The 18,174-nt window shown below is 43.0% G+C and overlaps 1 protein-coding gene across 1 annotated transcript in view; it reads right to left on the bottom strand.

The window, feature by feature from the left end:
* Nucleotides 1-8,032: 8,032 nt before the first annotated feature.
* Nucleotides 8,033-18,174, bottom strand: part of LOC115005548 (succinate--CoA ligase [ADP-forming] subunit beta, mitochondrial) — a 14,889-nt gene continuing 4,747 nt past the window's right edge. The window contains exons 4-11 of the mRNA XM_029427418.1: nt 17,413-17,575; nt 14,990-15,118; nt 12,826-12,964; nt 12,358-12,519; nt 11,880-12,022; nt 11,659-11,779; nt 10,184-10,272; nt 8,033-9,930 (exon numbers count right to left, since the gene is read on the bottom strand). Of these exons, the coding sequence (XP_029283278.1) occupies nt 9,856-9,930; nt 10,184-10,272; nt 11,659-11,779; nt 11,880-12,022; nt 12,358-12,519; nt 12,826-12,964; nt 14,990-15,118; nt 17,413-17,575 (1,021 nt within the window). The 3' untranslated portion in view covers nt 8,033-9,855. The remainder of the gene's footprint in view (nt 9,931-10,183; nt 10,273-11,658; nt 11,780-11,879; nt 12,023-12,357; nt 12,520-12,825; nt 12,965-14,989; nt 15,119-17,412; nt 17,576-18,174) is intronic.

Below are 18,174 nucleotides of genomic sequence, written 5' to 3'. Positions count from 1 at the left end.
CACACACACACCAAATTTTATCAAATATTTCTGCTAAATCCTTAAATTCCTCAAAGATCCTTCTTTGATCAGAGTGCTGCTCAGTGAAGCAGCTGCTGCTGTCATCATCACATGTGATCACATGTTATTAGATGTCTGATCCTCATTCAGCATCTGGAAGACAGAAATGATCAAATTAAACATATTTTAATTAAATCTGGGAGGGAACAGTTTTATTTTAACATCTTTATTTTATTATTATTCTTTTGTTTTCTATAGAATATTAGATTTCTTGTATTTTATCTAATAATATGTTTTTATTTTATTATCAGCAGATTATTATTTTACCTGCAGCACAAAGAACTGAAGCGCTGCAAGAGAACTTTTATCTGAACCAATAAAACTAAATAATAATGTTAAGCTAAATTAAATGTAACAATAAGAACATAAAACAAGTCGTTAAAATGGCCGATTGTTGGCCAATAAAACCAGTGGAAACATAAATATATATTTATATAAATGCTGATGAATCTCAACCTGAATAATAAAAATGAAACATGTAAATGTTGTTGATTTAAAGCTATTTAAAACTTTCCAGTTGTTTTTACTCTTTGACTTCTGGAAACTTTAAGAAATATTATTCTCATTTCCAACACAGAATGCAAGTTTACTTTTTTTGAATGGGCCTAATTGACCAGCAGCCCACCCCCCCACCCACCCACGCTCTCACTGAGGCGAGCGGCCTTATCACGACTTCACTAAATGAAGCGGCAGCTGCAGCAGCACGACTGCCAAACCCTGAACTTATCAGTCTGAGCCAGCAGCAAACAGCCGGGAGCAAACCTGCATGTGCCCCCCCACCCCTCACTGTCTGAGATACTGAGGAGGAGGAGGAGAGTCTGCACGAGAGAGATGAGGCACAGAAAGTCATCTGTGAGTGAATACAACTATCAAGAACATCGTTCTGTGTGTGTGTGTGTGTGTGTGTGTGTGTGTGTGTGTGTGTGTGTACACAGCGGCTCATGTAGAACTGTTACCTGCTGAAAGTGTTTTTAAAATGGTTGTAGCTCAGCTGCTAAATAAAGGATGGACAGGAGTTAGTGCTTTTAATTATTGCACCACAAGCATCAGTTCTTGCATCTTAGTAATTGCAGAAATAGAAATAAGAAGAGGAGCCTGCTCTGCTTCGGCTGCTCTGCTCCGGCTGCTCTGCTCCGGCTGCTCTGCTCCGCCTGCTCTGCTCCGCCTGCTCTGCTCCGCCTGCTCTGCTCCGGCTGCTCTGCTCCACCTGCTCTGCTCCGCCTGCTCTGCTCCGCCTGCTCTGCTCCGGCTGCTCTGCTCCGCCTGCTCTGCTCCGCCTGCTCTGCTCCAGCTGCTCTACTCCGCCTGCTCTGCTCCGCCTGCTCTGCTCCGCCTGCTCTGCTCCAGCTGCTCTGCTCCGCCTGCTCTGCTCCGCCTGCTCTGCTCCGGCTGCTCTGCTCCGCCTGCTCTGCTCCGCCTGCTCTGCTCCAGCTGCTCTGCTCCAGCTGCTCTACTCCGCCTGCTCTGCTCCGCCTGCTCTGCTCCGCCTGCTCTGCTCCAGCTGCTCTGCTCCGCCTGCTCTGCTCCGGCTGCTCTGCTCCGCCTGCTCTGCTCCGGCTGCTCTGCTCCGGCTGCTCTGCTCCGGCTGCACAGGATTCACATGAAGCTGCAGAAGGAGGAGGACTGAGTCCAGACGTGAAGCTGCCGACAACTTCCTGTACTTCAGGGGGAGGAGTAATGAAATACTGCAGGATCAGCATTTACTACGAGTAGATGTACTCGAGTATTAAAAAGGTACCGATTCCTTTAGTGTTAATTAAATGAACACGTGAGCAGCGTTTCACTAACTATTAAAGATGTGTTCACGTTTGTTTAAATATCTGATGATTTGTCTTTAAAGATTGAAATGTTGTTAGAACATTAGCAGTGGTGGAAATATACGGAGTACACAGATGCTTTATTTTAGTACAAATTGCTTGTACTGTGAGTAATTTCCATTCCCTGCTGCTTTCTGCTTCTGCTCGACATCTCGGAGGAAATATTAAACTTCTTACTGCATCACATGTACAGCTTTAATTATGAAAAATGTTTGTGATGAACTGAAGTTTCCTTTATATGTTGACAAACTTCTACTTTGTGAGTTCGCTGCTGATTCCCCACATCTCTGCAGAAACCTGGGAGCCAGCCTCCAACACAAAGTCACATTTAATTAGAGAAACACATCTCACAGTGAAGCCTCTGATATTAAGTGAGTGTGTACGCAGAACAACAAAGTGAAGGTTTTCATTAAGCAAATATAAACTTTAATCTGCCCTGATGCAGGAAACCTAGAGGAATGATTTCCTTTAATATCCGAGAGAAACGCAGCGAGCTGCTCTCAACTCTTAATCAGGAGCCAACAGCTGATCAGAGGAACGTCCAATCAGCTGAGAGGACGTGACGCTGACTTACTTTGAGTATTTACATTTATCCTTCTGCTCCACATCTCAGACTAGATATTGAACTTTTCCCTCCTTCCTGTCAGTTCAACATGTTCCCTTCAGATCCTTCTTCAGATAATGAAGTCTTTAAAAAGCCTCTTGATCAGCTGGAAGATGATGTCACAAAGCTGGAAACTGTTTTTCTGAGGAACTCATGAAAAATTGACTTTTTAGAGACAAAGATACAAAACATGTGATGATCTGATAGAATCTAATGCATCGGATAAAATATCAAACATTTACTGCACAATCACTACTTTTACTTAAACTAAAGTACTTAAAGTACTTAAAGTACTTAAAGTACTTAAAGTACTTTACCTCCAGCTGATAAATGTAGGAGGAAAAGTATACAATCACACAAAATGCAAAATACATAATCTCACTAAATACATTTGTGTTTTAAGGATGACACTTATTATATTATGTATATTAGTATATAAAGTCCTCTCTTCACTTCATTACTCCTGTAAGAGTGAACGTGATTTAAGATAAGGACCACTTTGTTCCTGCAGCCACAGTAAACTCATTAAAGGACTGAAACATGAATGAATGAACAGTCCATGAAGAATCATCTCGACACTGATCTGCTGCTTTCATCTGCAGAAACACGACAGCAAGTGTGTAAAGTCTCACGCTGGAGGAGTCTTTGTGTCGCAGAACAAGAACACGCAAAGTGTGTGTGTGACATTACATAATTGGAGTAAAGATCTGAAAGCAGCAGGAGGTCTGATGACTGAAACCACCTTGTGATATTTGCAGCAGCAGTTTCCTGTCGGACTTTAAACATAGTCTGTTTTGTGTCACGTGATGAATCCGATCTGATGATCTGATGATCTAATGATCTGAAGATCTGATGATCTGGTGATCTGATGATTTGATGATCTAATGATCTGAAGATCTGATGATCTGGTGATCTGATGATTTGATGATTTTATGATCTGAAGATCTGATGATCTGAAGATATGATGATATGAAGATCTGAAGATATGGTGATATGAAGATCTGATGATCTGAAGATATGATGATATGAAGATCTGATGATCTGAAGATATGATAATCTGAAGATATGATGATCTGAAGATCTGATGATTTGATGATCTGAAGATCTGATGATCTGAAGATATGATAATCCGAAGATATGATGATCTGAAAATATGATGATCTGAAGATATGATAATCTGAAGATATGATGATATGAAGATATGATGATCTGAAGATATGGTGATATGATGATCTGATGATCTGAAGATCTGATGATCTGATGATCTGAAGATATGATGATCTGAAGATATGATGATCTGAAGATATGATGATATGAAGATCTGATGATCTGAAGATATGGTGATATGATGATCTGAAGAAATGAAGATCTGAAGATCTGAAGATATGATGATCTGAAGATCTGATCTGAAGATATGGTGATATGATGATCTGAAGATCTGATATGTAGATCTGATGACCTGAAGATATGGTGATATGATGATCTGAAGAAATGAAGATCTGAAGATATGATGATCTGAAGATATGATGAAATGAATATATGATGATCTGATAATAGGATGATCTGTAGAACTGATGATCTGAAGATATGATGATCTAAAGATATGATGAAATTAATATATGATGATCTGAAGATCTAATGATCTGATGATATGATGATCTAATGATCTGATGATATGATGATCTGAAGATCTGATGATCTGATATGATGATCTGAAGATCTGAAGATCTGATGATCTGATATGATGATGATCTGAAGATCTGAAGATATGATGATCTGAAGATATGGTGATATGATGATCTGAAGATATGGTGATCTGATGATCTGATGATCTGATGATATGATGATCTGAATATATGATGATCTGATGATATGATGATCTGAAGATCTGAAGATATGATATGATGATCTGAAGATCTGATGATATGATGATCTGATGATCTGAAGATCTGATGATCTGACGATATGATGATCTGAAGATATGATGATCTGAAGATATGATGATCTGAAGATATGATGATCTGAAGATCTGATGATATGATGATCTGATGATATGATGATATAATGATCTGATGATATAATGATCTGATGATATAATGATCTGATGATATGATGATCTGAAGATATGATGATCTGATCTGATGATATGAAGATATGAAGATATGATGATCTGATCTGATGATATGAAGATCTGATCTGATGATATGAAGATCTGATGATATGATGATCTGAAGATATGATGATCTGAAGATCTGAAGATATGATGATATGAAGATCTGATGATATGATGATCTGAAGATATGATGATCTGAATATCTGAAGATATGATGATCCGAAGATCTGATGATATGAAGATCTGATGCTCTGATAATATGATGATCTGAAGATCTGATGATCTGATATGATGATCTGAAGATCTGAAGATATGATGATCTGAAGATATGATGATCTGAAGATATGAAGATCTGATGATCTGAAGATATGATGATCTGAAGATATGATGATCTGAAGATATGAAGATCTGATGATCTGAAGATATGGTGATATGATGATCTGAAGATCTGATGATATGATGATCTGAAGATATGATAATCTGATGATATGATGATCTGAAGATCTGAAGATATGATGATATGATGATCTGATATGATGATCTGAAGATCTGATGATATGATGATCTGAAGATCTGATGATCTGAAGATATAATGATCTGATGATATAATGATCTGATGATATGATGATCTGAAGATATGAAGATCTGATGATCTGATCTGATGATATGAAGATCTGATCTGATGATATGAAGATCTGAAGATATGATGATCTGAAGATCTGATGATATGAAGATCTGATGATATGATGATCTGAAGATATGATGATCTGAAGATATGATGATCTGAAGATCTGAAGATATGATGATCCGAAGATCTGATGATATGAAGATCTGATGCTCTGATAATATGATGATCTGAAGATCTGATGATCTGAAGATCTGAAGATATAATGATCTGATGAAATGAAGATCTGATGATATGAAGATCTGATGATCTGAAGATATGATGATATGAAGATCTGATGATATGATGATCTGAAGATTACTGCAAGGCTGGATTACTGCAACTCATTGTTATCAGGTTGTCCCAAAAAGTCGCTTAAGACTCTTCAGTTGATCCAAAATGCAGCGGCACGCGTATTGACAAGAACAAGGAAACGGGATCATATTACTCCTGTATTAGCTGTTCTGCACTGGCTCCCGGTAAAATACAGAATAGAATTCAAAATCCTTCTCCTGACTTACAAATCAATTAATGGTGAGGCTCCAGCATATCTTAAAGATCTCATAGTACCTTATAAACCAACTAGAGCATTACGCTCCCAGACTGCAGGGTTACTTGTGGTTCCTAGAGTCTCTAAGAGTACAATGGGAGCCAGAGCCTTCAGCTATCAAGCTCCTCTCCAGTGGAACCAGCTTCCAGTTTGTGTTCGGGAGGCAGACACCCTCTCCACATTTAAGAGTAGGCTAAAGACTTTCCTTTTTGATAAAGCTTATAGTTAGGGCCGGCTCAGGTTTGCCCTGGATCAGCCCCTAGTTATGCTGCTATAGGCTTAGACTGCCGGGGGACACCTCCCTGTGCTCTCTTCCTTCTCTTCCTCTCTCCTCCCCTCCCTCTCTTCTTCTCCCTCTCTATCTGTATGCATTTATGTAAATGCATTTATGTATGTGTATGTTGTGTATTGTGGTGTATTGTGTGTATTGTGTGTATTGTTGTGTATTGTGGTGTATTGTGGTGTATTGTTGTGTATTGTTTGTGTGTTGGTGTGTACTTTGTGTATTGTTTGTGTGTTGTTGTGTACTTTGTGTATTGTTTGTGTGTTGTTGTGCGCTGTTGTGTGCGTGCGCTGTTGTGTGCGTGCGCTGTTGTGTGTGTATTGTTGTGTGTGTATTGTTGTGTGTGCTGTTGTGTGTGTATTGTTGTGTGTGTATTGTTGTGTGTGCTGTTGTGTGTGTATTGTTGTGTGTGCTGTTGTGTGTGTATTGTTGTGTGTGCTGTTGTGTGTGTATTGTTGTGTGTGCTGTTGTGTGTGTATTGTTGTGTGTGCTGTTGTGTGTGTATTGTTTTGTATTGTGGTGTATGTTGTTGTGTATGTTGTGTATTGTTGTGTATGTTGTTGTGTATTGTGTGTATTGTGGTGTATTGTTGTGTATTGTGTGTATTGTGTGTATTGTTGAATATTGTGGTGTATTGTGTGTATTGTGTATGTTGTGGTGTATTGTGGTGTATTGTGTGTATTGTGTATGTTGTGGTGTATTGTGTGTACTGTGTATGTTGTAGTGTATTGTGTGTATTGTGTATGTTGTGGTGTATTGTGTATGTTGTGGTGTATTGTGTGTACTGTGTGTATTGTGGTGTATTGTGTGTACTGTGTATGTTGTGGTGTACTGTGTGTATTGTGTGTATTGTGGTGTATTGTGTGTACTGTGTATGTTGTGGTGTATTGTGTGTACTGTGTGTATTGTGTGTATTGTGTGTACTGTGTATGTTGTGGTGTATTGTGGTGTACTGTGTATGTTGTGGTGTATTGTGTATGTTGTGGTGTATTATGTGTATTGTGTATGTTGTGGTGTATTGTGGTGTATTGTGTGTACTGTGTGTATGTGTATGTGTGGTGTATTGTGGTGTATTGTGTGTATTGTGTGTATTGTGTATGTTGTGGTGTATTGTGTGTACTGTGTATGTTGTGGTGTACTGTGTGTATTGTGTATGTTGTGGTGTATTGTGTGTACTGAGTATGTTGTGGTGTATTGTGTGTACTGTGTATGTTGTGGTGTATTGTGTATGTTGTGGTGTATTGTGTGTACTGTGTATGTTGTGGTGTATTGTGGTGTACTGTGTGTATTGTGTGTATTGTGGTGTATTGTGTGTACTGTGTATGTTGTGGTGTATTGTGGTGTACTGTGTGTATTGTGTGTATTGTGGTGTATTGTGTGTGCTGTGTATGTTGTGGTGTATTGTGTATGTTGTGGTGTATTGTGTATGTTGTGGTGTATTGTGTGTACTGTGTGTATTGTGTATGTTGTGGTGTATTGTGTATGTTGTGGTGTATTGTGTGTACTGTGTGTATTGTGTATGTTGTGGTGTATTGTGTATGTTGTGGTGTATTGTGTGTGTTGTGGTGTATTGTGTATGTTGTGGTGTATTGTGTATGTTGTGGTGTATTGTGTATGTTGTGGTGTATTGTGTGTATTGTGGTGTATTGTGTATGTTGTGGTGTATTGTGTATGTTGTGGTGTATTGTGTATGTTGTGGTGTATTGTGTATGTTGTGGTGTATTGTGTATGTTGTGGTGTATTGTGTGTATTGTGGTGTATTGTGTATGTTGTGGTGTATTGTGTATGTTGTGGTGTATTGTGTATGTTGTGGTGTATTGTGTATTGTGTATGTTGTGGTGTATTGTGTATTGTGTATGTTGTGGTGTATTGTGTGTATTGTGTGTATTGTGGTGTATTGTGTGTACTGTATTTACAGAAGCGTCCACAGACACGGACCAGTTGTGTTCTCAGTTTTTATTTTAGGTTTGCGTTCGTCGTCTCTTTCAGAGCATAAATATTGTACAGAGAGAACATCAGCGTTATTTACAAGATATAATAAATGACGTACAACTCACAACGTCGGCTTGTGTTCGGAGCACTGAAGGAGGAGGAGGGAGAAGGAGAAGAGGAGGAGAGGAAGAGGTATAGACACACCACCCTCAGCTCTTCACATACAGTAACAGAGGAAGAGGAGGAGGAAGAGGAGGAGGCATGATGGCAGACGGAAGCAGAATTCTTCATCATAAATACGCAGAAACTCAAAACTCCAGCCGTCAGCTGTTCCTTAACTTTCAACATCGATGGAAGAAGAAACCTCCAGAAGAACGAGAGCCTTGTGCTCCCAACACGACAATGGTGTTCTAGCATCTGATTGGAGCAGCGGATGAGCCTCAGTGCGCCCTCATTGGCTAACATAATAAAGCACGCTTCACCTCAGCAGGACGGGTCAGGAGAAGAAGCTCAGCGCTGCAGCGCTTTGTAATCAGCGAGGAAGAAAGAGACGAAGAAGAAATCACACGGTGCGGATTAAACGCTCGACTCTTAGTCTGCGTGTTTCTCCCTCGAGGCTCCTCTCTGCGAAACAGCAACGCTGAGTAATTCATTTTAAACTTGTTCAAAAACGTGAGACGTCAGGACGCCACAGATCAATACGCCCGAGTCCACAGCTGGCAGCGAAGGTCCCAGATATGATCAACTCTGCATCCAGATGCTAAACGTGCTCAAAGCTTGATAAAGAACTGTGTTCAGTGTTTCCTGCTCACAGCGTCGCGCAGGAAACGTGTCTCCACTGTTGAAATGTGCAGTTCGACCTGCAGAAAGAAACGTCTGCAGCGAACACGACTTACAATCAATGCTTCGACTGACAGCGTGTTTGTTCTGCACGCGTGTGTTACGGTCCTACGGCAGAACACCGTGTGTTACGTTCCTACGGCAGACCACCGTGTGTTACGTTCCTACGGCAGACCACCGTGTGTTACGGTCCTACGGCAGAACACCGTGTGTTACGGTCCTACGGCAGAACACCGTGTGTTACGGTCCTACGGCAGAACACCGTGTGTTACGTTCCTACGGCAGACCACCGTGTGTTACGTTCCTACGGCAGACCACCGTGTGTTACGGTCCTACGGCAGACCACCGTGTGTTACGTTCCTACGGCAGAACACCGTGTGTTACGTTCCTACGGCAGACCACCGTGTGTTACGTTCCTACGACAGACCACCGTGTGTTACGTTCCTACGGCAGACCACCGTGTGTTACGTTCCTACGGCAGACCACCGTGTGTTACGTTCCTACGACAGACCACCGTGCGCGTGCGTTACGTTCCTACAGCAGACCACCGTGCGCGTGCGTTACGTTCCTACAGCAGACCACCGTGCACGTGTGTATTACAGTAATGGGATTACAATGCTTCAGCAGGAGCCGGAACCCTAAACAATGAGACGGGAACAAGCTTCAGCTGCTCGCGCTTTGTTTTCCAAACATTTCCCAACAGCTGCTTGAATAACAAACGGGTGTTGTCGTGCGTGAGGAAGTTAAAAGTGGAGGTTTGTGCGTTTCGACTCAAGTGCAACGTAAAGTTTGTAGAAACGTGGGAGACGAAGGGCGGAGCGCCAGAACAACTGAATCCATCGTGTTTACCTGGCAGACAGCTGCCATCATGCCAGAGGAGGAGAGGAGGTGTTGCTGCGTGTGCGTGCGTGTGTGTGTGCGGTAGGGGGGAAGGGGGAGACGTGGTTGGGGGGGGGGGGGGTCATGGAGGTCAAAGGTGGAGGTTTCTTCTCTTAGATGGGCAGCTGGAAGGTGATGTCCACTTGAGCTTCCTTGGCCAGAGAGACGATCTCAGAAAGCTTCACAACCTGCAGAGAAGAAACCCAGAGCTTCAGTTCTTCACATCACAGCTGCTGCTAAACACTCCGAGCATATGGAAATAAATAAACCACTTAAATACATCCAGACGTGTTAAACATTAAGAACCTTCCACAAGAACGCAGCTCATCGTCCATTATTATTACAGACTTACAAACTGTGGAAATAAAGTCTTTACCTCAAAGTATTAACCAGTTAAACAATCGTGTGTGTGTGTGTGTGTGTGTGTGTGTGTGTGTGTACCATTTTGGCGGCCTCGTCCAGGTCGTCACAGGCGAGGATCTTCAGCGGACTGGCAGCGATCAGAGCTTTAGCATCGTCCACTCTCGTCCCTAACAAACAGAACACAGAAGTTGTAACGGTCAGCTCACTCAGTGCTTCACACCAGAGGGAGGTGACGTCTCTGCGGCTGGAAGTAAAAACACATTCAAGTGTTTTTATCTTCTGCTTTCATTCGTCTGATCTTTAGACAGACGCTTCACACTGGGATTGTTTTCCCTGCGATGTAGATTTAAATCCAGGAGTTTCAACCAGATGACGACAAAGTTCATGTTTTTAGTCGACATCATCTTCTGTGTTCTCCTCCTCTTCCTCTCGTGTGCAGCCACGGCTCTGCTGCTCTGCTTGTTGGATGAAGGGATGAAGGAGGATTGTGATTGGTGTTCGGCTGGAGGTCACAGACCTGAGCTTCTTGAACTCTGCTGGCTTCAGCAGGAGAGAGTGAAGGACAGACCTTCAGTCAGAGAAGCTTCATTTACTTTTCTGTGCTCATTAGAAATTGCAGATTCTTTAACACTGAGGTTTTTCACATGTGGATAAAAAATATCCCCGAGTGCGTCTGAGCGCTCAGCGTCAGGTGAAGCAGCAGCACTTCTACACTTCGGATCCTATAAATCTTAACGTGTAGCTCAGTCGCTCGGCACCAGCTGGAGTTGACGGGGTGTTTGATTCCAAAATGAAAAACAGGAGCAGAAAAGTGTCGCCCCGAGGGAAACGGAGAAACGTCAGCTCTGTTCAGGCTCCAAACACAAGCAGGCAGCAGATCTGTGTGGAGATGATGTGAGCCGAGGAGTCACGTCTAACCATCTGAAGGTCACGTACAGTCGAGCTGCAGCAGTTAGTCCGTCAAGAGACAATCTTTGATTAATCAATTAAATCCTTAAAGCAGCGGCGGGGAACCTCCGGGCCGTGTACGACCCGCGCGAGACCATTAGATCCCTCGAGGTCACAACACACACAAAGAAATCCACTAGAAGAAATAAAATAATAATCTAGACAGCAATAGAATATAACTCTGCAGAGCGGAACATACAAACATGGACAGAGGTAGACCCCCACACCAAGAACAGACTGTTCCCCCTGGTGTAAAGAAACGTTCGATGCCGAGACAATGTTTAATATAATAATATAATGCACCTGCCGCGAGGCTCAGGGCTCTGACATATTAGATATTTATATTAATGTGACTCTTTTGATGACTTCTCTGTTTTATATCTTATTAAAGTGAATATGTTTGGGTTTTGGATAAAACAAGATATTTAAAGACAACTGTAAAAACATAATAAAGATGATGATGCACAGTTCAGTCGGGGTCATCGCTCTCTGCATGTTTCCAGGAGACAGACTTTGAAGTCGGAGGCATCAAACAGACACGAGTTCTCCTGCTGAGCTGCCAGCTGCTGCCTGTGTGTGTGTGCGTGCGTGCGTGCGTGTTCTACCTTGTAACCGCACTACGATGGGGATCCTGAGGTTCAGGTCCCTCACAGCCATGATGATGCCCTGAGCGATGACGTCACACCTCATGATGCCTCCGAAGATGTTGACGAGGATGGCCTGGACCTGACATTAGCATTAGCATTAGCATTAGCATGAGCTAACATGAAGCGGTGATAAAGAACATCCTGGCAGTGAACTTGCAGGTGTGTCTGCGTGCTCGTACCTTCCTGTCAGAGGTGATGAGTTTGAAGGCCTCGGTCACCTGATGAGCTGTGGCTCCTCCTCCCACATCCAGGAAGTTGGCGGGCGTGCCGCCGTGGAGCTTGATGATGTCCATGGTGGCCATGGCCAGACCGGCTCCGTTAACTGGAGAGCAACGACCATTAGTCACTTCAAAGTAAAACACTCAGGATGTTGAATAGATAAACAGATATTAAAGTGAACTCACTTATATAGTATACTGCTGAAATAATAAACATTAATTGCTAAATTATTATTTAAAAAAATAATTTAAACAATTTTATTGAACTGAAAACAACAAAAAGAATGTTTTAAATAATTTAAAGTGCAGTTTCTTTACTGATCCTGAGTATCTGAAACATGAGATGTAGACGAGCTCGACAATAATCACAATATCAATAATAATGATCATCTTATGTTGAAACAATAAGTGTGAAGCAGCAGCGTCTCCGTGCACGCACCCAGGCAGCCGATGGTTCCGTCCAGGCCGATGTAGTTGAGGTCGGCCTTGGCGGCCTGCTGGTCCCGCGGGTCCTCCTGGGTCCAGTCCTGCATGGCGAACACTATCTTCTGCCGGTACTCTGCGTTGGAGTCGAAGCTGATCTTGGCGTCCATGCACATCACTGGTGACAGACAAGTTTCAGCATCAGAGGACGACTCCGTGACGTTTCATTCTTTAACAGCAGCGAGTGGAAACTTCAGTCAATCACTCTGATCCACAAAGATTAACCCTTCATTAGTTGAAGCATTTAAACATTAACACAGGCGACCCTGGTTCACACACACACACACACACAGTTTGTTAGTGACCGCTTCAAACAAGGTATTTATGTTTATATATTTACGGAAAAACAAACAATAGTTAATAACGGTCACGCTTAGATAACTCCTGTGTGTGTGTGTGTGTGTGTGTGTGTGTGTGTGTGTACCAGTGCCGGAGGAGTCCTCCACCATGGGGTTGATCTCCACCATGGAGGCGTCGTACTTGATGAACAGGTTGTACAGTTTGATCATGCTCTGCGCTGCATCGGTTACCAGCGCCGGCGGGAAACCCATCTTCTGAGCGACCTGCCGGAGGACAGAATATATCTGGTTTTATAAACTCAATCACTTGTAGTAAATACCATCGAGTTAAAAACGATGATTTCAACCTGAAATATAAAAGCTGAACTTCAAGAGAAGCAGCGTCTTTTTAATGTCGTGTGGTTTTACAGACGTGTGTGAGTGGACACCAGGGAACATTAATGTTGTGCATTTACTCAAAGCTCTGCAAGCAGCAGCGTCTGTGTGAAACATGCGTCTGCTCTCTGTGACGCTCAGACACTAAACACTCAGAGGGACGAGAAGCAAGAGGAAACGCTCACAACCAAGTTCAGAGGAAATGAAACCAAGATGTTTTTCTGAAGGTCATTTTAAAGACAAACCTGTGTTCACATTAAAAACACTTTAAATTCTCTCACAGCTTAAACGTATTTATGTCTGTCTGCGTGTGTCTGCGTGTGTCTGTCTGCGTGCGTCTGTCTGCGTCTGTCTGCGTGTGTCTGTCTGCGTCTGTCTGCGTGTGTCTGCGTGTGTCTGTCTGCGTCTGTCTGCGTGTGTCTGCGTGTGTCTGTCTGCGTGTGTCTGTCTGCGTGCGTCTGTCTGCGTGTGTCTGCGTGTGTCTGTCTGCGTGTGTCTGTCTGCGTGTGTCTGTCTGCGTGTGTCTGTCTGCGTGTGTCTGTCTGCGTGCGTCTGTCTGCGTCTGTCTGCGTCTGTCTGCGTGTGTCTGTCTGCGTGTGTCTGTCTGCGTGTGTCTGTCTGCGTGTGTCTGTCTGCGTCTGCGTGTGTGTCTGTGTGTCTGTCTGCGTGTGTCTGTGTGTCTGTCTGCGTGTGTCTGTGTGTCTGTCTGCGTGCGTCTGTCTGCGTGTGTCTGCCTGCGTGTGTCTGTCTGCGTCTGCGTGTGTGTGTGTCTGTGTGTCTGTCTGCGTGTGTCTGTGTGTCTGTCTGCGTGTGTCTGTGTGTCTGTCTGTCTGCGTGTCTGTGTGTCTGTCTGCGTGTGTCTGCGTGTGTCTGCGTGTGTCTGTGTGTCTGTCTGTCTGCGTGCGTCTGTCTGCGTGCGTCTGTCTGCGTGTGTCTGTCTGCGTGTGTCTGTCTGCGTGTGTCTGTCTGCGTCTGCGTGTGTGTGTGTCTGTGTGTCTGTCTGCGTGTGTCTGTGTGTCTGTCTGCGTGTGTCTGTGTGTCTGTCTGTCTGCGTGTCTGTGTGTCTGTCTGCGTGTGTCTGTGTCTGCGTGTGTCTGCGTGTGTCTGCGTGTGTCTGCGTGTGTCTGCGTCTGTCTGCGTCTGTCTGCGTCTGTCTGCGTCTGTCTGCGTCTGTCTGCGTGTCACCTGCCCTACATGCTCAGAAGCCTCATCAATGCTTCCCTCTCACCTACAAAGTCAATGCAAAGACACAATTCACGAGACTCTGTTCTTGAAAGTTCTCCAGCGTCCTGATGTTGTCCAATCAGAGATGGAGGAAATAATTATTGTAGCCGTCTGTGAGCACCAATAATAAACATCTTGGATCTTAAGTCGCAGCTCAATCTGTTTGTATCGAGTTCATGCAGCTGTAATAAAGCAGATTAATAACAAACACGAAGGTGCTTCCCGTTTGGTGTGAGCGCAGCAGATCATCACTCAGAGTGCCGCTCTGAAGACGTCTCACGTCGTCACCGTGACCTCAGACAGCAGTTGGTACCAAACTTGTCCAAAGTGTCTTCTGTGAAACTAACTGTCCTAATGATCTTTTCCGTCTGACGTAAGTTTATGGCTTTAACGGGTCGTAGCGCTCCAATAACCACCAGGACATTTACTCTCCACGCATCTCTGAAAATAACAAACGGCAAAACAAAGAAGACGTCTTGAATGACGGCAGATGTGTTTCTGTGGGAGGAACGAAGTCTGCTGAGAAGTATGAGAAGAGATTAAACCTGCGGCTCAGGAAACGCTTTCCTTCTGACAACAGCCTCCTGTGATGATCGTCTCCCACAATGCAACACAAACACACACAGCATCCTGTTTCTGCTGGAGCGTCTCCAGTGACTCGTGGCTGCTTCCATCTGCCGTGGATCGTACCTTGACAGCCTGCTCCATCTTAATGCCCTCCACGATGTCGATGGGCTCCTTCACGATGGCGTCTGGATTCTCCGCCGCAACATCTTCGATGTTCACGCCTCCCTGCGAGCTGCCAATCAACACGGGGCCCTGAGGGACACGAGGGGGAGTTTAACTCCAGAGCTTCTGCACTCTTCCAGTTAGAAAGTCTGACGGACAGAAACTCTATTTACATCCACAAACAAGAAAAACGCTTTAATGTCAGAAGTCTGAGATAAACCTGAACTCATCTTTAGGGCTCTTTTGTGATCAGCTGATCGTATTGTTCCTCTGCCATGACTCGTATCGGAACAACAAAACATTATTTAATAACACTGAGAAAAGCAGTTATATATATATATATATATATATATATATATATATATATATATATATATATATATATATATATATATATATATATATATATATATATATGTGTGTATATATATGTGTATATATATGTGTATATATATATGTATATATATCCATATACAGTATATCTCAAAAGTGAGTACACCCTTTAGATTTTGCAAATATTCTGTTATATCCTTTCAGGGGATAACATTATCCTACTGAAACTTTGATATAACTTAAAGTAGTCAGTGTGCTGCTTGAATAACAGTATAGATTTATTGTCCTTTGAAAATTACTCAGTACACAGCTGTTAATGTCTAAACAGCTGGCAACAAAAGTGAGTACACCCCATAGTGAACATGTCCTAATTGTGCCCAAAGTGTCAATATTTTGTGTGACCACCATTGTTATCTAGCACTGCTTTAACCCTCCTGGGCATGGAATTCACCAGAGCTGCACAGGTTGCTTCTGGAATCTTCTTCCACTCCTCCACGACGACATCACGGAGCGCACGGATGTTGGACACCTTGCACTCCTCCACCTTCCTCTTGAGGATGCCCCACATGTGCTCAATTGGGTTTAGGTCTGGAGACATACTTGGCCAGTCCATCACCTTAACCTTCAGCTTCTTCAGCAAGGCCGTTGTCATCTTGGAGGTGTGTTTAGGGTCATTATCATGTTGGAAAACTGCCCTACGGCCCAGTTTCCGAAGAGAGGGGATCATGCTCTGCTGCAGGATGTCACAGTATATATTGGAATTCATGTGTCCCTCAATGAAATGCAGCTCCCCAGTGCCGGCAGCACTCATGCAGCCCCAGACCATGATGCTGCCACCACCATGCTTGACTGTAGGCAAAACACATTTGTCTTGGTACTCCTCACCAGGGTGCCGCCACACACGCCGGACACCATCTGACCCAAACAGGTTTATTTTGGTCTCATCAGACCACAGGACATGGTTCCAGTAACTCATGTTCTTGGATTCATTGTCTTCAGCAAACTGTTTGCGGGCTTTCTTATGCATCGGTTTCAGAAGGGGCTTCTGTCTGGGGCGACGGCCATACAAACCGATTTGATGCAGTGTGCGGCGTATGGTCTGGGCACTGACAGGCTGACATCCCACTTCTGCAACCTCTGCAGCAATGCTGGAAGCACTCGCACGTCTATTTTTGGAAACCAACCTCTGGATATGACGCTGAGCACGTGGACTCAACTTCTTTGGTCGACCCTGGCGAGGCCTGTTCCGAGTGGAACCTGTCCTGGAAAACCGCTGTATGATCTTAGCCACTGTGCTGCAACTCATTTTCATGGTGTTGGCAATCTTCTTATAGCCAAGGCCATCTTTGTGAAGCGCAATAATCCTTTTTTTCAGCCGCTCAGAGAGTTCCTTGCCATGAGGTGCCATGTTGTCCAGCATTCAGAGAGAATTGTGCCCAAAACACCAAATTTAACAGCCCTGCTTATCATTTACACCTGAATCCTTGTAACACTAACGAGTCACATGACACCAGGGCGGGAAAACAACATCATTGGGCACAATTAGGACATGTTCACTATGGGGTGTACTCACTTTTGTTGCCAGCTGTTTAGACATTAACAGCTGTGTACTGAGTAATTTTCAAAGGACAATAAATCTATACTGTTATTCAAGCAGCACACTGACTACTTTAAGTTATATCAAAGTTTCAGTAGGATAATGTTATCCCCTGAAAGGATATAACAGAATATTTGCAAAAATCTAAAGGGTGTACTCACTTTTGAGATATACTGTATATACATATATACACACACACACACACACACACACACACACACACACACACACACACACACACACACATAGATTAAATAACGAAAAAAAAGCGAATAAATTATATAATAAAAAATAAATATATGCCAACCACTACAACTAAGAATGTAAAAGAATTAAAGTAGGAAATTAATATATTTTTAAAAATATATTATTTACTCTTAGAAATCCAAAACATACTTAAAATGGACAACTGCAAATGTAAAATTGTGAGTGTGGTGTGTGTTTGTGTGTGTACCTGGTAGTGCCTCTCCATGGTGATGGCGAAGTAGTACTCCCTGCGTGGGTACCTGCGCTCGCAGATGAACACCTGGTTGCAGATTCGACCCGCCTCCCCGGTCTGCTTGGTGTAAAGCTTCCGACCAATCATCTGAGAGGTAATGTCGCGGGCCTCCTCGGGGCTGGAGACGAAGAACAAGACGATTGCTAGTGTTTGATAAACTGCCTTCTCATCACGTCAAAGTCCAATCTAACAATATCACATGGACATCTTTAAAGAGCTTCTGTTGTCTGTTCCGCACATGAAGACACATTTCATCTCCTCCGTGTTTCTGCCACATTTCACAAGCAGGCGGCATCTTTCATCTTACTTTCTTACAGCTTACTTCTTACTTCTTACATCTTACATCTTACTTCTTACATCTTACATCTTACTTCTTACTTCTTACTTCTTACATCTTACTTCTTACATCTTACATCTTACTTCTTACATCTTACATCTTACATCTTACTTCTTACTTCTTACTTCTTACTTCTTACATCTTACATCTTACTTCTTACATCTTCTTACTTCTTACTTCTTACATCTTACTTCTTACATCTTACTTCTTACATCTTACTTCTTACATCTTACTTCTTACATCTTACATCTTACTTCTTACATCTTACATCTTACTTCTTACTTCTTACATCTTACTTCTTACTTCTTACATCTTACATCTTACATCTTACTTCTTACATCTTACTTCTTACATCTTACATCTTACTTCTTACATTCTAC

This window comes from Cottoperca gobio, unplaced genomic scaffold (assembly GCF_900634415.1).
Source record: "Cottoperca gobio unplaced genomic scaffold, fCotGob3.1 fCotGob3_318arrow_ctg1, whole genome shotgun sequence".
In the NCBI taxonomy this organism is placed as follows: domain Eukaryota; kingdom Metazoa; phylum Chordata; class Actinopteri; order Perciformes; family Bovichtidae; genus Cottoperca; species Cottoperca gobio.
Note: the sequence above shows the minus strand (reverse complement) of the source record. Positions and strands in the feature narration are given on the sequence as shown.